Source organism: Lagopus muta, chromosome 1 (genome assembly GCF_023343835.1).
Source record: "Lagopus muta isolate bLagMut1 chromosome 1, bLagMut1 primary, whole genome shotgun sequence".
In the NCBI taxonomy this organism is placed as follows: Eukaryota; Metazoa; Chordata; class Aves; order Galliformes; family Phasianidae; genus Lagopus; species Lagopus muta.
Window position 1 is genome coordinate 105776632 of NC_064433.1, and position 24825 is coordinate 105801456.

Below are 24825 nucleotides of genomic sequence, written 5' to 3' on the forward strand. Positions count from 1 at the left end.
TTACTGGTATTTGGGGTGGGGGGGAAACTTGGCTATTCTGATTTAGTAATATATCGCGCAGAACTGTTGAGAGATGTAATTGAGCAGTGGAGAGTCACACATACTTTGATTCTTGACACTTAAGTCGTTATGTTTCAAAAGTTGCGTGCCCTTCTAGGTTGTGTGTATGAACTTTACAAATGAACATTTACCCAAACTTCTACTTATTTTCATAAGGTTTCTACAAAGAGCAGGCTAAGAATCCCTGGTGTGTTTAATACAGCTAAATTATATCCATTGTAAGAGCAAATCAGTCTCAGTCTCTTCTACACTCCTTAAAGCTCCTCCTTAAGTCTAACTCAGCATCTGGGTTATTGTTGGTGGTTTTTGTTGTGTTGGTTTTTTTTCTACATTTAAGTCAAACAAATGATGCTTGACAGTCTTACAGATGTTTCAATTTCTTACACTAAGCCCTTTTGCAGCGCTTATTCTTTTTAAGAAGAAAAGTGGAAGACTATTTAGTAGTCCATCAGAAATGCTGTTTTTGTAGTGATTGATTATAATACAGTTTCTTCTGATACAGATCGAAAGAACAGAGGACACATCTTTTACAGCCTTTCATTTCAGCAGTGCCATACTTGAGGAAGGAGAAGCCAAAAAATGGCCGCTCACAGGACCAGCCTGAGGCAGGGAGGAGCTTTTGCAAGAGATGCACACCCATCTCCTTGTGACAGCAGGATGAGGACTGCATATTGGGAACAGAGCTGGGACTGTGTGTGGCAGGCTTCCAGAGGAGGTCTGTTTGCCAAGAGCAGAATGAGAGGACAAGCTGTACAGTATGCCTGGCAGGCTGAGTCTTTGGACAGGGCTTCCATTGTTCAACCATAATTTATTTTTAAGGCTGCTTCCCTGCTTCTCTCCCATGTCTGTCATGTCTGTTATGTCTGAAGTGTTTTGTTGTATTCAGATTCTGGCATGCCTGCAGAGTGGTCATTGTATAAAGTTTAAGGGTTGGGAAAAGAATGAAATAATGATCTGTTCTACTGTATGAAACCTTTACATGTGAATTACTGCTTTTCTTTTTACAGCATGTCAGTAACATTTTCACTTTGCAATTTATTAGCTAAAGAAAATGGCTGGCAATGCAGTGACTGTGGTGACATGGAACAGCAAAGGAACTGGACTGACAATTGTGAGAGCTCAGTGGAGGCACTTCACTGGTGATGCCATGGCTTGTGCAGGAGCTGTTCAGGCAGCAGTGGCAAAACTTTGGGAGTGGAAGCTGTACAGGCTTCTGTATCAGCTGGATATAGACAGTGCTAGTAATAATGTGGTGTTTTCCTACTTGAAAAAAAAGAACTTTTTGAACTAGTTTATGGCTATAGTGAACTTTAATTTAACCCAACTCTCGTGGTAGCATGATCCAACATACAGGCAATCTTGAAATGGCTTTAAGTTGAGAGAGAGAAGACTTAAGATGGATGTCAGGGGGAAATTCTTTTCTATGAGATTGGTGAGGTGCTGCACAGGCTGCCTGGAGAGGTTGTGGATGCCCCGTCCCTGGAGGTGTTCAAGGCCAGGTTGGATGGGGCCCTGGGCAGCCTGGTCTGGTATTAAATGTGGAGGTTGGTGGCCCTGCATGTGGGAGGGGGGTTGGAGATTCATGATCCTTGAGGTCCCTTCCAATCCGGGTCATTCTGTGGCTTTGAGTGCTGTGGAGTTCCTTTCAGGCTAAAAATGCATCAAGAAAATTATATAAACCACTTAGTATTACTTAAAATGTTTAAATGAAGAACATAACTGAAATGCCAGTCTCGAATTCATAGAAAAATATTTGTAGTTTATTTTCTCCCCTCAAATAATGGGAATTAAAAAAAAAAAAAAAAGATGTTTTACAACAGAAAAATTACAGTTTTTGTTTTTACTCTACAAATTCTACTACTTCATTTTGGAGCTGACAATAAAGGAAACCATCAGCTGGAAAATGTTCTGGACTTGGAGGCCAGTTGTCATTGCCTGCAGATCACTTCACAAGGTGAGCCATTCATAGCACATAGATCTTAATGAGTAATACTTAACATCTCATTTTCCAGCTAGGATTGTCTTCTTGTCCTTGGGCCCTACTCACCACGTTGTCATGGTTATTCTACATTCTTAAAATCCTACATTTGTGTCTTCAGATATGTACCTGCACTTTGAGACACCCCATAGCAGTGTCTGTTTCATTTGATTGGAGTTGTGTAGTATTTAGAGGGTGTACAACAGAAGTGCCTCTGGTTTTATTTCTGTATGTGTTGGTGTAGTTTCTTCTATGGAGGTAATATGGAGAAAACAAGCAACTTGTTAAACTTTCATCAGTATTATTTACTGATGAAAAGAAATAACAAAGTGGACTGACTTGAAGGCTGGCTGGTTTCAGTGCATGCTCCAATCCATGTTTGCCGTCAGACCGAATGCTTCCATGGCCTCTCCGTTCAGTAGACTGTGCCGCAGCTGACTTGATACCCTGAAGGCCAGGTTGGATGGGGCCCTGGGCAGCCTGAGCTGGTGTGGGGCAGCCCTGCCCATGGCAGCAGGTTGGAGATTGGTCTTTGAGGTGCCTTCTAACCAAAGCCAATCTATGATTATTACAGATCTGTCGTAAGTTTAAAAGATATCTGAAATGAGGTGGGGTATCTCGTGCCCCAGCCCAGGTGCAGCACCTTGCACTTGGTTCTTGCTGAACCTCATTATGTCCCTGTGGGCCCACTCCTCAAACTTGCCCAGGTCCCTCTAGATGGCATCCCTTCCTTCTGCAGTACCAATTTGATGTCACCAGCATCAGGCTGAGAGGAACTCCACAGCACTCAAAGTCATAGAACGGCCTGGGGTGGAAGGACGTCAAGGATCACAAATCTCCAATCCCCCTGTCAAGGCAGGGCCACCAACCTGCTCATTTAGTACTAGTCCAGCCCACTCAGTTTGGTGTTGTCAGCAAACTTGCAGAGGCTGCACTTAGTCCCATAATCTATGCTGTTGGTAAGGATCTTAAAGACATATATATAGATATAATAATGTTAAAAATAATTGCAAAATGCTTCATGCCTTTGTCATGTGCACGTTACATGTTGATCAGCTGTTACTGATGTGCTCCATGTGCACACGCTGACCTTCACATTGTCAGCAGATGCTGGCTTCTCAAATGGATGGAATGTGCAGCAGCCACATGGGCTGCATAGGAACCTGTGAGTAACTGCTAAGACTACAGAGAGAGAGAATAAGCGGTGAAAAGCTGCCAGCAGCGCTTTTTGATTCCTGGTCCAGCTTTGGAAAGACGGTACAGAACTGAGATAAGAGTCTATTACCGCAGAACCATCAGTAAGTACCTTGCCGGTTTGCCTTCTCACCACAGAACTCACCCATTCACCCCAGGAGGTGGCACCCCGTCGCTGCGGGACGGGACGAACTGCCATAAGGGCGGCGGCCGCCCTGTTACCGCCAGGGGGCGTGCGTAGCCCGGCCGCGGCGCTGAGCCGTGCCATCTCCCCGCGGAATTGCGGGGGGGCATCGTGGGTGAGCCGCTGTGCCGCCCGCAGGGCCGGGCAGCCTGCTGTGTGGGTGAAGGCGCGAGGAGATGTGTCTGGGCAGGTCAGCCGGAGGCTGGATCAGAGCTGGGTTGCTCCTGAATGCTCCCTGCCCCCCTCATCTCTACTCCCCCCGTCCTGCGTTCAATGGTATCGCCCAGCTGCCGACCGCAGCGCAGCCCGCCTGGAGCGGGAGGGGCTGCTGCTCGGTGGCAGGTTGGGTCGGTTTTTTCGCTCCTTCCCGTTGCCATAGTGACTGCGGGCCGGGCCGCGACACCGGGACACGTCGCCGCCGTCAGCACAGCCACAGCACGGCGGGTCTGCGGGGCGCTGTCAGGTACCGGTGGTGCGCGGGGGCGGGAGGGAGCGGCGCGGGGCTCCCGCCGCGGTCACCTGCGTTTGTCGGCGGGCGGCGCGGCGCCTCCCGCCGCTGTGGAGCTTCCTGACAGCACGTAAAGGTTGCTGTTCGGTGCCGTGTGTAAATTTTGGTGTTGTTGCGGGCTTGCTTTCGTCTAATCAACACGGATGCTCAGCCCTGCTCACGGCAGGGGGGTTGGAACTGCTTCTAATGCGGTCCAGCAGTCCGGTGATTCGGGCACATGGAGGAAATGAGGGAAACGGGGCTTTTTGCATCTTTATTGTGGTGGGTTAAAAAATACCACAAGAACAGGCAAGCAAAAACACACATGGCCTTGCCGTTAACTTAGAATCAGTCACAGAATCATAGGGCCGTTTGAGTTGGAAGGGGCCCTTAAAGGTCATCTGGTCCAACTCCTCTGCAATGCACAGGGACACCTACAGGTAGATCATCATTTATCTATGTATGTTTTTATCGTAGAGATGTAGCTAGGCTGAACAACATCAGGTATTTTGTTAGCAGTGGCTGAGCCCTGCTGGATCCTTCTATTAAGGAGCACAAAAGTGGCTTAAACGTGCCTTTGAAATCACTTCTCATTTTTGGGTCCATCTGCATTTTTCTGTTTGAGTTTCGTACCCCTTCTCAATGTAGTTATTATTTCCTGTTCAAGGATAATACACAGTTCAGGTTCTCTTCTGGTGTGTTTTGTTTGTTTGTTTGTTTGTTTGTTTTTAAGAATGCAGAAGACTGCTTTGACTTATTTTTGTGACTTAAAATCAGGAAACTGAACACAGACGTCTTTCAGAAACATGATAGAATGTTACTACAGGACTATACTCACTTTCCTGTGTCAGTGAGACAGCACAGATTGACCTAAGCCTGGCATTCTGAAACCTAAGCATGTGTCTAGGTGCTTATTTTGATATTAGCCAGCAGAACTATTATCATAGCTGGTACAGGAGTGCAGATAAAATTTCTTGTATGCATGGTGCACCCAAGCCCATTTCCTATTGTTCTAAACCAGCTTTGGTTTGGTTGTGTTTTATCTGAACATGAGGAAAGCACGTCTGGAAAACTTGTTTTTCTACTCTGCAAAAAATATATGAACACATTGTGGTGAAGTAAAGGAAGACTTGGATGCATGGCTTGTCACCTTTGCGCAACACCTTGAGCCTTTTACGTCACCGTTTCCTGCTGGCAATTAGACATGTTGAGTTCTGAGGGATTCTTCTTCTAAGGGCTGGGAATCCTATTAAAGGGCCTCCTCTGAAGAGTTATATTTTGATATGAAATGTTTCACATTCCACTGCTACATGTAAGCATGCAGAACACTGCACGATGACGAAAACTACTCGTGTCTCCCTGCTTGTCAGCATTCTGCCTATTTGCAATGAGACTTTATAGTTTCCTTTCTTACTGTGTGACAGATCCTTGTGCGTGGAATTAAAACAAACACAACAACAATTAAAAAAATATATTTCATAAACAGGAAACTCTGACTGCAAAGCCACTAAAACAGTTGATGGAGAGTTGGAGTCACACTTGCGAAGTTATTTTTAACTTCATTTTGCAACGGGATCATCTGACTGGTTTACTGGGATGTCAGTGTTTCTATGTATCTATTGTTACAACATTTTATGTTTACCAGAGCTTAAATGTCAATTATCTCTTTGAAACTCTGTATATATTTTAGTTTACCAGGAAATTTCACCTTGCTATGAGAACTGAAGATGGACCCAGAGGAGCAGGAGTTACTTGGTGATTACAGATACAGGAATTATTCTTCAGCAATTGAGAAAGCTTTGAGAAACTTCGAATCATCAAGTGAATGGGCAGATCTTATATCTTCCCTTGGCAAGCTCAATAAGGTACAGTGTCACAGGACTGTGTTTTCATTTGTTTGTTATCTTTTTATTCACTGTAACTCACTGTGTTTAAAAAAAAAAAAAAAAAAAAAAAAAAATTAAAAATCAGTTGGAAAATACTAGTTTATAAAAGAAGGGGTAATGGAAACAGCTAAATTAGTATCTTTTGTGTAAATATGAGAAATCCTGATAAAACCAGCAAAGATTTTCTTCAAATTGCGTTTGTTCCCTTTATATATATATACAGGTATGTCTAATTTAGATTTTGGTTTTAAACAGTCTCACAGTCCTGGTTAAATTGAACCTAGGGTAGTTGAATAAGGCTTTATGTAGGCCAAGAAGCTGCAGAATCTACTATAGTCTACTATAGCTATCAAGTAAAAAAATTATATTTAAAGAACACATTTACTTGACCACGTCCTCATATTTGGGGAAATAACTGATTTGTTGCTGCTGGAGGTTTGTTTTGTGTGACCATGGAAAATATGAAAAAATAAAAAGTCTTATATGGGAAAACACCTAGGAAATGTTTTCTCCTCTTGCCCAAGAAAGAAGGATAATGTTATTTGTGTCCCACTCAGTTTGTTTTAACATAATGCTCTTCCTGAGTGTACATGGGGCGTGAGTAGTTGCATCATCAAGTAAATAGGAATGGGAGGAGACAGCTCTTGCAGAATTCGTAAGGTAATATGTTGTTAGCAGACGTGTGTCATGTGACTTTGCTGTTGTTGCTAAATCATAATGTCACAGAGGTTTCAGAGGGAAGGAGAATCTAAATGGAATGTTTTCTAAAGGGCAGACACCTTTTTTCCTTATCAACAGAAGGAAGCTGCATATTGCTTTGTTAATAGGAGTTGCACGTTTCTGCCTACAGTATTTCTCCCTGTATTTTTGCTGAGGACGGTCATAGGGAGAACGAAAGCCCTTCAGAATGCTTCTCTTGAAAGGAAAAATCAGAATTTAAATGAGATTACATGCCTATGGCAGAAAGTAGGCTTTGATCTTTTATCTGGATCTAGGTGAATACACCGCAACTGACTAACACCTAGCTGAAACTCCTGTGCAGGGTATAGGATTGCCAAAATACATAACAGCATAGTGGGAAACAAACAGAAAGGCTTTCAGCTGTTACATCAGTCCATCTGCTGTGGTATTTTGTGGACTTAATCGTATTAGGAGCATAGGAATTGGTAGAAGAGTATTCATCTCTAGTGTTCATCTGCTTCTGCCTGTTATCTGAAAAGAGGGTTGATAACAGAAAAGTCAGGGGAGTGTGCCACAAAAAGGAAGATTGTGAGATAAGATATCAGTAGCTATTTGCTTAACTCCTGTGATATCTCGTTTTTTCTATAAAGCAAAATATTGTTGGGGAGCTCTTTTCATGGTGTGATTCTAACATAAAGAGCCTAATTTATTCTACTGACGGTTTCTGATAATCCAAGAATGAAATGAGTGGGTAGAAGGAAAGAGGTGAACGTTATCTTAATGACAGAAACGTCTGTAAAAATACGAATTATTTTACACAGCACATGATTATATTCAGGAGTCTGAGTGTTAGTAACAGTGATGCCTATTACTAAGCAAACATGAAAATGCTGAGAAAGGGAGAGAGAGCAAAGAGAAGGAGTTCTGGAAGGAGTTTTGTTTTTGGTGTTGTTTGGGAGATCTTAAGCACGTGCTTCAAAAGGATCTTTGAATTGTGAGTGCTCTTGCTTACATACTTGTAATATTTTCTGAGGCTTTTTCTCCTGTAGGTAGAGTACTGGGTCTTGTGGTACTTGTGTTACTGAGTCTCACAGTAATACCCACGCCCTTATTTCCATGAAAGTTCAGTGGAATTACCCTTTCAATACAAGGGTTGAAGGAATAGGCATGGGGCTCCTCCTATTTAAAGATGAGAGAAAAAGGGTGGAGGAAGCTGATACAAATGCTTTCAGCCATGGCTAAAACACATGGCCTTGGAGCTCTTGCTGTTCTTATTGCTGGTGAAAAAGAGGCAGTTTTACTACTTCTTGCTAATATTAAATGCCTACCAAGGTTACACTGAATGTTATTTTTCACAATCTCTTTGTTGCTTCTGTGGTTCTCTGTTTCATGGTATCTTGTAGTACCACAGGAGCAGCAGAGGAACTGCCTGACATCAGTCTGAATGATCAGCTAAAACGGTCGGATTGTACATCTCAAAAGACAGTTTTGTCACTTAAGGGAGACAAAGCTTATCTAACTTTCGATGTCTTCAGTGTGGGCATTTTTACTTTGAATCACTTTTAAGCAGGGAGAGAAATAAGGTTAAAGGTTTTAATTAGTTAGATGTGACTCACCTCTTGCTATTTAAAGTAGATCAGAAGAATCCTGTCCTAAAATTGCTCATGTTTCCTACTGGCTTTGTAGGAAGCCTGAAGTGAGTTACTACCATTTTGCCCATGGTTTTTTAGATGACGTGGACTTGTAAGATTAGGTAAGATAAATCCTCTGCGGTGTTCTGACCAGAACTGCAGGTACCAGGTGTATGAGCGAAAACAAAAGCTAGCATTGGCAGAGGTTGCTAACTTACGCTGCATCAGATATTTGTTTTTTCATTTTACAGTGTGTTATACATCACGATGATGGATCCTACCTCTAGTTATATAAACCAATCATTTAGTAGCTGCAGCGTGGGCTGCTCTGTGCTTCAAGAAGTAGGATTACCATCTTCTCGTTGCTCTTAATGGATACAGCCTTGAAGTGTATTTTAATTATTTTTGGAAATTTGCATAAGTTCTCTGTCTGGAGAACACTGTTTTGTGCCTAAGGTTTTCAAATCTTCAGTACAGATTGCTGCATCTGGGATTGTCTGAGTGCCAAAAAGTGATGGTGCTACTGCAGATTTTGCCAGCTTGTTCCAATGCTGTAATAGGATACAACTTTAGACAACTCTGCAAAGTCACTCTGATAGAAGAAATTTTTAGGTTCTCCTCCTCCACCCATATTTTATTTTTAAACCTAGAAATAGGTGATAGTTCAGCATATGCAAGCTTGCCTTGTTTCACATTTAAAATTCTTGAAGCAGTCTGTTCAGAATTCAAACAAATCAGAAGGAAAGGGGAAAGAAAGAACAAAAATCGTTGCTGCTGCACAGCTGACCTTTATTTCAGCAGTAACATTTAATGCAACACTATGTTCTTGAGGGGAGAGAAAGATTCTTCCAAAACACAGATTTTGTCAGCAGAGCCCTTAATGATGCCGGTTAGTTTGTATGAGAAGTGTGACTGCCATGTCTTTATGACAGCTGTTTGCTGGCTTACAAACACCGTTTGCCTTCTGTTGAAGGGAAGCCCTGCCTTCTAATGGCTTTATGGAACTTCACCGCACCCAGTGCTCAAATGCAGTGTGCAGAGCTGGGGATGTGTCTCCTTCTTTTGATATAACTTCAGTTCCCAGTTTCCTAACTACCAGCTTTGAACTTCATGCTGCTGTTTTTATGGAAGCTGGAGCTCTGTTACGAATTTCTCTCAAACTTATCTGGCAAATGAATCAGTGGAAAATGGACTTATAGGCTGGCCTTCTCCCTCACTCCTCCCGACTGCTGTTGACTTAAATAAGAGTTAGAGGATTTCCTGGTTGAATATACATGTTGCATTTTTTTTTCTGGAATTTTGTTTATGGGAATATAAATATTTACTTGATTTGCTTGCTTTTCTTAATGTCTAGGCAAATTGATACTGTGGTGCTATAAAGCAGCGTAGGCCTTAACCAGTAACTGTGGAAATAGAAATATTCCTGTGTGCATGCCTGTGTTTGTTTTGTGTTTTCAGCCACAGCACTAAAAAAGCCATGTGTATACACTATAAAGAGTAGATATTCTTCTGCCCTTTATAGCTCATGTTCAAAGAAGGCAAAAGCATCCTTATGCATTAGAAGATGTTCTATGTGTATAACGTAACTCTTCTTCTATCATAATTGCTCACATGCAGGAAAGCTGGAGAAAAGGAGAAAATGTAGATCAGGGTGGGCTTCAGCCTTTAAGTAACTGAATACCATCAAACTATGCTCACAGAATTAAAAAAGGAAAAGGGGCAGGGGGAATAATGTCAGTTCCCAATCCTGTGAGGACAGTTGTCCAGCTGCTGTTTTCTATGTAGTTTATATGAAGATTTTAGCAGATAGTATATTAAGATGGTATCTGTTTGGTCCTAAACTCAGAAAATATTTACCACTGGTGTATTTTTTTTTTTTTGTAGTCCATCTTTTATATTTACAGAGGGTGTGGGCAAATATAATCCAACCAATATAAGCAGAATGTTTCAAAGTCCACTTCTCAAAGTTGGTACAAGACAACAACATGTTAAAGATTTTTTTTTTCCTATCTCAAATATAAAAGCTAATTTTGCAAGTAGAATTTTTGCCCGTTAGAGTTTCATGTGTGAGATTATGCTGTACTCTTCAATTCTGGCTTTTAGTACCAGTTAAAATGCAAATCGCATCATGGTGGGGGTGAGAGGGGAGGGAGGAAAGAAAGGAAATATAATGGCTCCAAATGGCCTTTGTACTGTATGCATTTCAGAGTAATGTGACATTTCTTTCTATTTACTGCTGTTAATCTCACAGCCTTTTTCTTCTTGAGTGAAGTTTTTTTTACTAGAAACTCTTCACTAAGAGCTAGTCTCAGCTTAGGCAGGGCAGCAAAAAGGAGAAATAATGCAGTGTAGAAGATTTTTAACTTCTCTTGCCCAACTACTGTGAAGTCTTAAATGATACACTGCACACACCTTTGAAGTAGGATGAGTTTTGTGTTTTCTTCTGAACGCTGATGTGAATAGTCAGGATTCTCCATTGAAGTGAGTGCTGTGATCATTGATCTACTGTGTTTGTCTTGGAAACTGGACAAGCATGAGTTAGTTCCTTTGTCTAGTGGGGTTTTTGGTTTTTTTTCAGGCATACTAGAATAACATAGAGTTTTAAAGGGTTACATGGGACAAGATCAAGACTTAGCCTTTGGGACAGTCATGAATCTGCCTCATCCTGAAAACATCCCAAAAGGCAACCTGCAGTAAAACACTTGTTTGTGTTAATAGTTGGTGATTAAAGGCAGAAGTAGCATTTACTTGCAACTTCTTTCTTTTAATTGTTGCTTTCTCAATTTTAGAAACATACTTATTTGTATTTACATACTCATTTGCTTTAATGAGAAGAGTAATGTTTTCAAGAAAGGCAATGCAGTTTGGTCTTCCTGAGCCTTAGCCTATGTGCAATATTTAGTTGTTTCCTATCCTGAAGATCTTTGACTTATTCATCCATACAATGGCTGTAGTTACTAAAGCATACTGAGCATAGCCACGCAGGTTTACAAGTAACTTCAGATTTTTATACACATACTTTAGTGAGAGGATTATTTGCTTATTTCAGCTATAAGAGCAATGTTAATTTATGAGGAAAGACAGTTATTTAATTCTTACACTATCCCCTGTCCTTAAAAGCTGAGACACTCCACTTCTTGCCTTCCCACTTCCCTTGGACATAGGATGAGACTGTGCTCTCTTTGTCCATTTGATTTTGATTTCCAGTCTCTATGGAAAGCAAGATCAGACTTTCCTACGCTGTTCATAACTGATTTCGTACTAAAATTCAATTGCAGAAGTCTGTTGAAGTGAAACAATCTGCATTTATGAGAGAAAAGTCTTGAATGTTATTTAGTTCTGGTTGCTAGTAGGAAACCTTTGAAATACAGTCATTATAAACCATATTTTACATTACAGATATTCATTCTGACCTGTTTTCTTCCACAGGCTCTTCAGAGTAACCTGAAGTATTCTCTATTGCCAAGACGTCTGATCATCAGTAAAAGATTATCTCAGTGTTTGCATCCAGCACTTCCTAGTGGAGTACATTTAAAGGCACTAGAAACCTATGAAATAATCTTTAAAATAATTGGGACAAAATGGCTTGCCAAGGACTTGTTCTTGTACAGGTAAACTTCTCTTTAAAAGCTTATGCATTTCACAGTCTACTTTAATTAATAATTTTTTTAATTTTTTTTTCCTTTTCAGCTCTGGTTTGTTTCCTCTGCTGGCAAATGCAGCAATGTCAGTGAGGCCAGTTCTCCTTGGTTTGTATGAGAAATACTTTCTTCCTCTCCAAAAGTCCCTCCTACCTGGTCTTCAAGCCTTTGTAATTGGACTGCTGCCTGGATTGGAAGAAGGGTCAGAAATCTATGACAGGTGAGAATTAATGTAAAAGTAATATACGGTATTTTGCTTTCTTATGGAACTCTGAAAAAATTTCTGATGGCTGGTTATGGAAAGAGAAAGTTAAAGGGCTTCTAAGGGCAGAATGATGACTCCCTGAAAGCTGCAATAAACAGCTTTGAAGTAGAAAAAACCTTTCCCTGTCTATTTTCATCTCAGGAGGAGGAAAGGACAGGAGAAAAAGGAGGGATGAAAATCGATGTATTGAAGGAACAGAATGAAAAAGCATTTTTAAATGCTCTTCCAAATTCCTGAGTAATTGACCTGTCTTCCCAAACTGCTGCTCTGTAAGGAAATTCTATTTAAATATGTATTGTGACGGAACAGAGCAGCTGCATTCTCTCTCCTTTCCAATCTCTCTGTGTCAGATACTTAGCCTCAGTTTCTGAAAGCAGAAGCAAGAGGCAACACTTGCAGCATCTATTGTGGAAGAGCTGTTTTACTCATTCCCAGACAGTAATGGCAATGGAAGTCAGGAGCAGGGAGTGTGTGAGAAGAGCAGCTCAGCACCCACTTGTGTAATGGTTTTACTTCAATTACCAGAAGTGTTTTGTAAGAACTCAGCTACCGTAGATTTCAAACAAATGTTGCTTAAACCTTTATAGTCTATTTCCATCTGTATTTACAGTCTGGATATGTTGGCTGTTCTCACTGTTGTTTGTTTGGTTTTTTTTTTTTTTTGAATGCTAAGCTATATATAATATGCTTGATAAAATAGTTGTTGATCTAATGTCTCAACAAGTGTTAGATTGAAAATTCTTATCAGTCACTGAAGCATGTAAGAATAGGTCACATGTATTTGCAGCTTGGTAGTATTCAGTTGGCAATTGCAGAGCATCTTATCTGTAGACACGTGTGTACCTCATGCAGTCTGCTACAGAAGGATGGATTTTATTATGTTTTCAGACAGATTTACAAGACACAGTGATGTGTAGCTTTCCTCTTTCCAACAGCACTAATTGCTGGGAATTTGGGAAGTAAGGGAATCTTCTGAAACTAAATATTCTATCCATCTCAAGACTTAATGAGATTCAGCTTATTTTGAAACTGCCTATAACTAGTGTCTATCTAGTGAGTTACTGGCAAATGCAGATTAGTTCCAAGATCCAGCTTCTGTTTGTTTGCCTTTTTTCCCTGTTCTTGATGGTGTTGTTTTCACCTTGCACAGACAGAAGTTGGCCGTATATTTCGCTGTGTGGAAGATTTATGCTAAAATTTAATTTAATGTCGTCTTACAAATTGCATAAAAAATATCTTTCTTTAGTTTCCTCATGGTAATGATTTGGGTACAAGAAAGATAGGCTAGAGTTCTTGCTGGGAGCTGTGCTGGATTAATTTTTAACTCAGCGTTGTGAGAGACATAGATACTATATCCTTGTAATGCTTAAACACACACACAGGCATTAAAGAAAATGTCTTGAAGGGTACTTTATGAGGAAATGGATAAAGAACATTGGGTTTGGAGTCTTTTTGGTTTTTTTTTTTTCCTCTCTTCTGTACTGGACTTCTCTGTTCTCACTCACTTCTGCATTCCTAATGTGAGGTTTCTGCACCACAATACTGACAGAGTTGCCAAAGCAGAGAATGTGCCTGAAGTCATAGGATCTGCAATGTAATTGCCATTTAACAAATTGCAGTGTTCCAGTTCTATGTACAGTAACTGTGTTATTTTCTCTCACGTTTTTGCTAGTTTGAGACTTAAAAATTGAGCCCGCCGATTTTTTTTTTTTTTAAGTACGAATATATGGGATATCTTCCAATACCCAGACAGACAAAATCAATTTTCACAGCCTGCCATCAGCTTAAAGTATTTCCAGCTCAGCATCAGGCACATCTCTTAGTCAATATTTTGCAATTAGAGCTACTGCAGGTTTGGTCGGAGCTTAGTGTCAGCAGATAATTACAGGAGAAGCTTCCATAGCATGCAGAGAAACTGTTTCAGTGCATGTGCACAGTCACAAAGGACTGAAGGTTGTTTGTTTGTTAATTTTGTTGATTTATCATTGTTTGTTCTGGTTTTGTTGCTTGATTGCTTTTCTTTTGTTTGTTCTTTGTGCAATCACATGCTGGCCATCTTTCTGTGGAAAGGGACAATGCTGATAATACAAAAATAGAGGAAAAAAAAATCTGTGGCCTACAGTACTGTGTGTAATTGCCTTTTTCTGATGTAAAACTATAGGAACAGAAATCTTTTCTCACGTCAAATATTCTTTCTTACAGAACAGATGCTTTGCTTGTGAAGCTCTCCTTGTTAATGGGCCAAGAAGTTTTCTATGGAGCACTCTGGGGCAGTGTTCTGGTCAGCCCGTCCATTAGGCTGCCTGCTTCTCTTTTTGTTGTCAGTCATATCAACAGAGAGCAGTCTGGAAAACAGCAGAAGTACATGCTTGGCACTGATTATAACCTTACAGTAAGTTCATTATGTTTCTTGTGGAACAGTCTTACCTACCATAATAACAGCATGCTATCAAGTTGTATCTTCTCTGTATTGGAATAGAACATCATGCTCTTAAGAGCGAGAGAAGGAGAGGCTGAAAGGTCTGTACTTCAGAATTGCATTATTAGGCAATTACTTCATGGGAACATCTTACCTGAAATGTAACCAGAGAATCTCCCATGCATACTTTGTTCAGTTTGCAAAATGCAAATCTTCTGAATTTTCTGCACTTTTCCATAGTATTGTATACAGCCTTAGAAGACTGACTCGAGAGATAAACACGACACCTTGTCTCTGCTTGTTCTGAATTATGCCTTATATACTATGAATACCTTACATACCATTTTTAATGTAGATTTCTCAAATGTTTACAGTCCTAGAAGACAATTCTGAAATTTAATGCTTTTTTGTTTTTTTCAGTAAAACAGAAAACATCAGTAGGTAGTTGGTAGTTGGCAGTAGTAATTGGTGTTGAGGTGATGGAATTACAGTAAAGTCAGCTTAAGTACTTAACATCAGCATTTTGTTAGACTTCACTTTCTGTCTGATAGTTAGTGGTACCATGTTGTGACATCCTGTATTGTTACAAAACCAGGTATTTTGTAAGTTTTAACAATATTTTAACAGTATTCTGCAAAACTTTTGGCTTGGCTCTTTTTGGAGAGGAAGTAAATGGGTGAATAATTATCCTCTCACGTAAAATAATATTGTTCACCTTTAATCAAGTTTGGTTTTTATCTTTTTCCTCATGATTGTATTTTAGCTATGATCATGAAGTAAAACACCATTGTGCTTTCTTGTTGTTTCACAGATCAAGTCTTTGTGTGTATCAGTCCTGGATTCAAATGTCCTTGTGCAAAGAAACACTCTCGAAGTGATTCTTTTCTTCTTTCCATTTGATACAGCTTTGGTAAGAGGACTATTTTAGTATTGTCATATGTGCACTTTGTGCAGGGAGGTAATTACTGGGAAACTAGTCCAGGTGCCACCTCTGTTATCACTAAATGTCTGAACTTTGTACCTTGAAAACCAATAAAAACAGATTTTGCAGCTTCTCCTCTATCTATGCGTTCATACTCCATACAGCTAACTCAGTTCTACATCATCAAAATGCTTCAAATGAAGCTGTGCTTTGATTCAAGTGTTGTGATATCTCAAATATGCTTGCAATGTTCAGGCTTGGGAAGCTGCACAAAGAAAAATATAGAGCATTTGGAATTGTTTGTGCTAAACTAAGATAACTTCTGTTAATAATTAGAGAAACAAATAATACTTGAAACATTAGCTGTCCCCCATCATTTCCCAACTTGCCTTGTTGTGTAGTAGTTTGAAGGTACCAAATAACTTCAAGTCTTAAGATGTAACACAATGAAGTCTTCAGTATTATTAGCTTAACTGTGGCTCTGTACTATAAATAGGAAAATAATCACACAGATGTGTCAGGCTCCCTTTTCTGAAATTTTTAGTAAACAAAATATTTTGTCATTGATGGTTTATTATCCCTCTTTTTTTCCCTCTCCCAAAACACGAATATTACTAGTTTTAAAACAAATACAAAACCCTCATCACCAATTTGACTTGTTTCAGTGTTTGTAAACAACTAAGCTGTCTTTTTTTTGTCCTAGGACAACAATGAAAATGCTATTCTACTGCGCAGGACTGATCTAGTCTATGTTCTGTCAGCAGCTACACAAACACTGTTGAGGAGAGACATGTCACTCAATAGAAGATTATATGCATGGTTGCTAGGTATGGTACAATATACAGCCAGCGAAATTCAATATTCCAAGGACCTAAAAGGAAACTGTTTCAGTACTTAAAAATATAACATGCTTTTTCAGTAGTTAATGAATGATGTTTAAAGAAAATGTTGTTCTGCTTGCATTTATAAAGTACCTGTTTGTCAAATGAATGCTTGATTTTTATTAAACAGGTTTTCTCTTCAGAGGTTGAATTCATTTCACTGTCCTGAATCACTGGGCATCTGATGAGCTATTTGTGGTTCCCTTCACAGTTCACCCCGGAATCACCTGAAAGGAACAGAGTGCCATTTTAACCTTGCTCTTTTGGAAGTAATAGCCTATTAAAGATTCCTTCATAGGGTTAATTGTCAAAGAAGGAGCCATAAATGAGCTGTGGCTTCTCCCAGTCTGCCTCTTTTTAAGTGCCAGAAGAGACTGAAAGTGATAGGACAAGAGTTACAATTGTAAAAGAGTTACTGTGTAATTGCATGAAACATGCCTCTGATTACCCCATATCTAGACCTGACCTTGGTTTTGATTTACGTTTGAAGTTCACTGTAATACACCTGGATGTCTCTAACTGTGTTGCAGAATTTGTCCTTGGGCACCATATGAGTTAGTTTCAAGTAAAGTGTTAAAATTATGAAGATAAAAAATGCAATGTAGTTTCAATACTCTATAAACAAGGTGTGTGTAGTTCTCTGTAGTGTAGGTAGTGGGTAATGTAGTGTTTCTTTGTACTTGTCATGCCTCTGTTTGTCTTGTAGGTTCTGATATTAAAGGGGGTACTTTTGCTCCGGAGTCAACAACTTCTGAAGACCATGCTATTTATTTTTTTGGGAAATACTCTAGAGATCTTTTAGTTGAGGTTGGTATTCATTCTATACAGATATTTTTATGATCCTTTTAAATTTTAGCACAAACTACGTCTGTGGTTCACTGCATCACTTCATATGTCCTTCTGAGCTTTCAATCCCTAACTAAAGCATCCCCTCGGTGTTATTATATTCTTCAATCTGAATGCCTTCTGTATTTGTCCCGACATTATATGTGCTTACAAATACAAATGGAATCTAATTGAAATTATTAAAAATGCCTCCCTGAATAAGATCAGCTCTTGAGTGTGCATGATAAGATGATATCATCAATTTGTCTATGTGGGAAATTGGAGTTCAGTTGTAGATGATACACAAAATAAAACTTAGGAATCGTAGAATCATTGAATGGTTTGGGTTGGAATAGACTTTTAAGGTCATCTAGTTCCAACCCCTACTTTAGGTAGGGACACCTCCCTCTAGATCAGGTTGCTCAAAGCCCCATCCAGCCTGGCCTTGGAAGACCAACTGTTGATAGAATGGAAATCTCTCTTCTAGGTATAACATTTTGATTCTTTTTTTTTTACTAGAGCTTGGCTGAAATCTTACATCAGAAATTCTCTGAGTCTGATACAGAGGAACAGCATCAAGCTTATCTGAAACCTTTCCGCATCCTTATCAGTCTCCTTGATAAACCTGAAATAGGTAATGTTACTTGTCACTTCTGTTGTGTCTGTTAAAACTGTTAGACTTCTTGTTTATCAGCTTTGAAAATGGGACTCAGGATAGCACCCTGTGGAGTTCTTCTGAATTCTGATTGTATGTGTTTTGTGCTTTGTTGTGCAGGGGGACTGGTTTACTTGCCTTAGAACTGGTTAAGAGCTGTGCTTTAAAGCAAACACCCTCCAGGTTATTTCTGGCTTTTCTGCAGAGCACTGCACTGGATGCAGTGCACTACAGCCTGTAATTATCACAAGGAGAACCCTCCACTGTACTCAGAGTCCAGTTCTAGGACTGAAGCTACTATCCTAGCTTCAGTATTCTGCTCTATTCACTCCTTGGAGCTTAATCTCTAAGGTTTAATGTCAGACATCTCTACTTTCTGTCTTGTAAGGAGGCTTCTATCTGAAAAACTGCCAGTACTACTACTTCCTGGATTTGTTTTCATTGTTTAGCTGCTTGCAGGTCTTTTTGTAGGCCTGCATCAGTCAGACTGCATTGTTTTTCCGATTTACCTGCAGCTGCTCCAGCTGCAAATAACCTCCTCTGGGTTTGGGAGATGGAGGTGCCTCTGTCAGTGGCACTGTGTGCTTGCACAGGCCTACCACTGCTGTGGGAGCTATAGTCTGAGGCTCTGTGACTGGGCTGTGAAGAGTTTCCTCCACTTCCTTGGTCACATGTCTATGCTCTTGTGTGAATTTCCCAGCTCTGCAAGGGTGAGACCCTGCCAGCTTGCCCTTCAAAGGTCAAGTTTTTTTCTGTGTCATAAATAAAATCTAAGGGGCTTAACAGAATTTAGTTTTTCAGAGTATTCTTATAAGAACCACGTACAGATAAGTCTTTCAAACTCTATTATGTGAATCTGATGGGTATGTGAAGTTAACAGGTAGTTTTTAGAAGCCAGTGCAGTCTCGATGACTGACTGTATTCCTCAGCATTCTAGGTGTTATTCTGGAGAAAGATGTTAGTGTTGACTAAGCCTGTAGTCTTTATCACAAATAAAACTTATATACTGAGACTGAACTCTTTATTTGTAGGAATCTGTGTATTATCATCCTTTTTCATGGGTCTGGAAAGTCCTCTTAAGTACATCGACCATTAAAGTAGTACCAAAACATTACCAGGACAAAGGAGAATTCTGTATTACTTCCCTATTAAATGAATGCCACCTTAATAGAGGCCGTTGTTAGTCTGTTTATCAAATGGTGCTTATGTCTCCTTCAGCTGTTAATTTTAATGTTTTGTAAGAATATTTGAAAAACAGTTGTAATTAATGAATATTCTATAAAACATTTTCATTTCCTGAAAACTATGTTGAAGGAAGAACAGGTGACTGAGGTGGTTGGATTAGTCACATATTTTATAATCTAATTTAGAAAGTGGATGACTGATAGTGGATGGCCTACTGTATGTTTTATTTTGTTGACAGTCATTGTTAATCTGAACCACAGGAAAGGATTATTTAGCTGAGCTGCCTGATATGCTTTACTCTTTCTGTTTCAGTCAACACACAAATTATAACTTCTTTAGCTTTAAACCTGTATAACTTTCACTTCCTCTTCAAATGAACTTTAAAAAAAAAAAAAAAAAGGCAAAACAAAACAGCAGAATCTTTGACCTTTTCTTCTGCTTAGTGATGTAACTTTGTTTTTTTCCTGTAGAAGCACTCACTGGAATGCTTTATATGCTCTTTTTTAATAGTTCCATGTTTGGAATACTGTACATATAAATTGTTCATCTTTATGTGCAATTTTACATAAAATGAAGGTGGGCTGACCCATGACAACTGGGTGCACATGACAGCATACACCTGACTTCTGGGTTCTTCTTAAAACTGTGTATAAAAAAGCATGTTATGGTTCTATTTGACCAATTGAGTTTTCTCTATTACAGTTATTTTCCCAGATTTTGTTCCTCAAAATTTAATCATGGCTACTGTGCTGAATGAGTATTGGGAAATTTGCTTGTTTTCCTCACAGTTATGGTGATTATTTCTGGCATGTGAACTGCAGGTCTGTGGTATGCTTATACCCGCTTACAATGACTGCAGTAGATGTGCCTTACTGCAGTGTCTTAGATGTAATGTAGAATCAGTGCTATGACTTTTCAAGTACCACTTCAAAAGTTCCTAAAAATGAAACACAGGGAGTATTCGACTAAAATAAATAATAATAATAAAAAAATCCCTGTAAGTACTTAATTTCATTTTGACTGAGATGTTTCCCAAAGTCTGATGTTTTAAAAAGCCACATAATCATTTTCTTCATGCTTCAAAACTCATGTTGTTGTTTTATTTAAATCTAGTTACCCCTAATTCAAATTTATACAAGCTTGTAACTGAACTACCTAGCAATGACTTCGATATGATTGCAGGGTTTATTTTTTTTTTTTCCTCAAATTGTAGGGCCACAGGTTGTTGGGGACCTCTTCCTTGAAGTTATTAGAGCCTTTTATTCCTACTGCAAGGATGCACTTGGTTCTGATCTCAAACTTAGCTACAATCAAAGTGGCAACATACTTGCAAGGTACAACTTTTCAATTATAAACTGAAACCGTCTCATATATATATATCTCATATATATATATATATATATATATCTCATATATATATATATCTCATATATATATATATATATATATATATATCTCATATATATATATATATATATATATATCTCATATATATATATATATATATCTCATATATATATATATATATATCTCATATATATATATATATCTCATATATATATATATATATATATATCTCATATATATATATATATATATCTCATATATATATATATATATCTCATATATATATATATATATATATATATCTCATATATATATATATATATATCTCATATATATATATATATCTCATATATATATATATATATATCTCATATATATATATATATATATCTCATATATATATATATCTCATATATATATATATATATCTCATATATATATATATATATCTCATATATATATATATATATATCTCATATATATATATATATATATCTCATATATATATATATATATATATCTCATATATATATATATATATATATCTCATATATATATATATATATCTCATATATATATATATATCTCATATATATATATATCTCATATATATGAGATAGATAGATATATAATATATAATAATATAATAATAATAAAATAATAATATAATAATAATATAAGCCAAGTTAATAAAAACTAACCTACTAAAGCAAATTTTTGTTTCAAAAGCTAAGTAGCCTTCTATATAAAATACCAGATTTCTTGTGACTTCCCTAACATTTTCCACGCGCCTGCTTGATTTCTTTGATTAGAAGAGAAGAAATTGAAGAACACTGCTTATTGTTGGCTGTGATAAAGTTCAGTAAGGTTTGATTTCTTTCATCTTGGAAGATGCTCAAAATTTAGCCATTCTAGAATCTCTTAGTCCTTGGATTAAAGCAATCAATATCTCGGAGGAAAAATAAATTTTTAGAGCACATCAGCTAATGCTGTAACATACATGCTCTTAAAATCTTTGCTGATATCTTTTTCTCTTTTTTTTTCTTTTTCTTTCTTCTTTTTCCTTCCATGCAGTGCAATCAAAGAGAACAAAAATGCTTCGGAAATTGTCAAAACAGTCAATGTGTTGATTACCTCCTTAAGCACAGACTTTCTTTGGGATTACATGACTAAATGTTTTGAAGATTGTTTCAGGTATTTATGTTATCTAAAAATAGAGCACCCTCCCTCCCCAAAAATGATGCATAACAGCTATCTATGTAAGAACATAAAGTTTATCAAAGCATTTACATTCTGGTAGGGCCTCAGTACAAGTTAGATTCAGATAGCTATATGTGTTGCTTCCTGAAGTAATTAAATAATGCAAACTAATAATTGCATACAAAAAAATATATTTTTTTAATTTTATTTTTATGTTTTAATAGCAGCTAGGACTGGGAAAGACTTAAAAGGAGAGGTGGATAGGGAAAATGCTTTTGTCTTTTTTTGGAGAACAAGTGTATCCTTTTTTTTTCTTTTTAAATGTAAGACAGAAGGTTACACTTAGTCAGAGAGTCTACAGAGATTTGATATGAAAATTAGAAACACTGAGCATCTCTCATACATGCAGCAGTTTAGGTGGATTTTGACAGGATGCTTTCTGCTGCTGTATTAGAAATCTCTTTTTACTTGAGAAGGCCTAACTGTTCTGCTGAAAGTATTCCATTGTAACAAGAATTTTGACAGGAAAATTGTTTAAAATGGTGCTTATTTCCATGCTAGAAAGAAGTCCACACAGACGAGAGATCTTCTTGAAAATGTTAGCATGCCTCCTACAATTTCAGAGCTCTGCACATTACTGGTGTTTCTTCTTGATGTGATTCCTTTGGTAAGGCAACCTGCAGTTCACTATTTTGATGTCTTTAGATGCCTAAGAACAAATAATTAGTAGATGATGTATAATAGAAGCAAGCAAGTATGCGTATGTGCATCTATGACATGTTTGGCAAAGTATAGTTTCACGTGCTGACTTCTATATGGTTATCCTTGCTATTGCCTAGCAAAATAACTAGCAAAATAGCAAAATTATGGTAATCCAGTGAAAGAAATGAGACTTCTTTGTCTCACAGTAGCTGGCAGACTGTCATAACTCTTTTAGGGTATGATCTGTTTTTTATCACACATCTATCATACAGAATGAAGGAAGAAGAATAGCTCTGAAGCAAGTTTGTACAGATTACACATTCATGAACTGATGTTATCAGCAATTAACCAGTGTTACTACACAGTTAAATAATAATGTCTGATAGCTACTTTAAACAATGCTTATTTATTTTAGGAACTCTACTCTGAAGTGCAGACTCAGTATCTTCCCCAGATGCTCAGTTATATGGTGCAGTCTCTCCTGGAAAATGTGGAGGTATTAAGTTTGCCAGAACTCACTCATGCCTTAAAGACATGTTTTAAGGTGCTTAGCAAAGTGCAAATGCCTCCTTCCTATTTGGACGTTGAGACAGGAAGTAGAAATGGGGTAAGTATTTCACAAGTTATCGATATGTAAAATTGATTGTGACGAGTCTTGTTTTTAAATACTAGTTCTTTAATTTTAAATGTAGATGATGAACAGAAGCAATACAGATTTTCAGAACTTATTTTGTCCCCTTCCAGATTATTCAGTGTCCTGTAATTACTGTTCCATTTCTGACTTGTTTCAGTTATTTGTGAGGGTGAAGTAGTCTTGTCTGAAACAGAGGCTATGATCCTATGTATTAAGAAAAAATGTGCTTTTAATAGTATTGAAAAGGCAGACAGCATCATGCAGTTCTTAAGGATGAGTTGACAAATCAAGCTCAGTATTACAGCTGGTTAGGTCTATAAGGCTTTTTGTTAATATTTTAGCTTAATATGATGTGGAATTACTTGGGTGCAGGAGACTGTTATGGCAAATAAGGAACAGTTGGTGTGAAGCAGTCACACAAGCGCAGCCTGAATGTTTTTCAGTCGAACAAATAAATGCATTTGACTGAAAATAATCAAGCATAAATAATACTGTTCCAGTTGTAAAGTGGATTTAAGGAAATATTTCCATTTGCTAAGCATCTCTAGATAGGGATCTGTTGATGTTTGAGTGAAAGTGTGAGGACTACACAAATATTTGTTATGTTTTAAATGCAGATGAATCAAATTAAATATCACTGACTAAATACTGTCACATTATGTTAATGTTTCTGTTCTAGAGCCCGGTGAAAAAGGAAAATGTGGATGTAACCTTGGAGACTAAGTCAGAGCTGCAGGAGGAGGACGAGACTCCATTCCCTCCCCTGAAGTCAGAAGACAGCGGCATTGGTCTAAGTGCTTCCTCCCCAGAGCTCTCTCAGCACTTAGGAGTGCCAAATGTGACACTGGAGAGAGATGATGTCTGGAAAAAAGGAGGGAGCATTCAGAAGACTTTGCATTGCATCCAAGAGCTGGTTGCCAAGTTTTCCAGTAAATACATTTTTGGGATGCAATTTCAAGAAGCAAATAATGAAAGCATCTCAGCAATTAATCTGAGTGGAAAAGAGAAGAAAGAGAATGGCTACAGATTATCTGAGAGTGCCAGCAAGAAAAAGATTGCAAAGCAAATCACTGTACCTCAGTTTAAACAAATGCTTTCAGAATTGTTCTCAGTTCGAGGGTCACCATTCAAGAACAAGAGTTCTAACCTTTCTTCTGATTGCAACTCTGATAATAAGAAAGAAAAGGAGGAAGACTGGGACTTGGAACAAGTGATGCTTGTCTTGGGACCCCTTAGAGCTGACTGCAAAGAAGCTTTTGCTGCAGCTTGTCACCTTCTATTGGATTGTACCACATTCCCCGTCTATCTTTCGGAGGAGGAAATGGAGCAGTTGTATATCTCTTTGTTTCAGTTTCCTGGTAAGAAAAGATTCCTTTCATGGACAACTTGTGCATTTGGGAATACAAATTACAATGTGAGCTCAGTTACTTGCAAGAGATGCAATCAGTAGGTAATGCCTTTTGACTGATCTGAAGGCAAGTTGCCTATGAATTCAAGATTTACCACATCGGGGTATATTTTGTGTCTTGGGGATAGAGGACAATTCTTCTCAAGCATTTTTAATGATTTTTTTTGAAGACTTTCACTGCAAAACTTGTAGATGACAGGATGAGAAGATCTTCTGGCCTGGGGTGTTTTTGGCAGATTTCAGAAGTTTCAACAGATCCATAATAAAAGAAGCATTAGGGGTTGATGGATTAAATGGAAAATCAGAGCCCATAATAGAAGCAAAATATCCATTTTCCTAACCTTAAAGTTCAAAGGAATTTGATTAAAGCTAACATATATAAAAAAAAAATAATCCTGTATGATTGAAGGGCCTGTCTGTGCTAGGAATTTTCATTAGTTTTAGGAGCAGTTACTGGCTTGGAGGCTTGTTGACAAGACTGTTTTGTGGTGAATGATGAGGTGGGAAACTGAAATTTGTCTTTCACCTCAATACAAATTTCTGGTGTCTTCCTTAAAGCAACAGTGATATGCTTATCATTTACACGGGTGAGCTCTCCTTGATGTAGATGCTTGCATATTTGCAGTGCCTTCCACTTGAT

The 24825-nt window shown here is 38.2% G+C and overlaps 1 protein-coding gene across 2 annotated transcripts in view; it reads left to right on the forward strand.

Annotated features, from left to right (window-relative positions):
* Window positions 1–3694: 3694 nt before the first annotated feature.
* DOP1B (DOP1 leucine zipper like protein B) overlaps window positions 3695–24825 on the forward strand; it is a 45083-nt gene continuing 23952 nt past the window's right edge. For both annotated transcript variants that reach the window (XM_048934220.1, XM_048934230.1), the window contains exons 1-14: window positions 3695–3879; window positions 5594–5768; window positions 11531–11712; window positions 11792–11962; window positions 14210–14399; window positions 15238–15336; window positions 16052–16175; window positions 16936–17036; window positions 17574–17688; window positions 20108–20228; window positions 21316–21435; window positions 22003–22108; window positions 22559–22750; window positions 23457–24135. In XM_048934220.1, the coding sequence (XP_048790177.1) occupies window positions 5631–5768; window positions 11531–11712; window positions 11792–11962; window positions 14210–14399; window positions 15238–15336; window positions 16052–16175; window positions 16936–17036; window positions 17574–17688; window positions 20108–20228; window positions 21316–21435; window positions 22003–22108; window positions 22559–22750; window positions 23457–24135 (2338 nt within the window). In that variant the 5' untranslated portion in view covers window positions 3695–3879; window positions 5594–5630. The remainder of the gene's footprint in view (window positions 3880–5593; window positions 5769–11530; window positions 11713–11791; window positions 11963–14209; window positions 14400–15237; window positions 15337–16051; window positions 16176–16935; window positions 17037–17573; window positions 17689–20107; window positions 20229–21315; window positions 21436–22002; window positions 22109–22558; window positions 22751–23456; window positions 24136–24825) is intronic.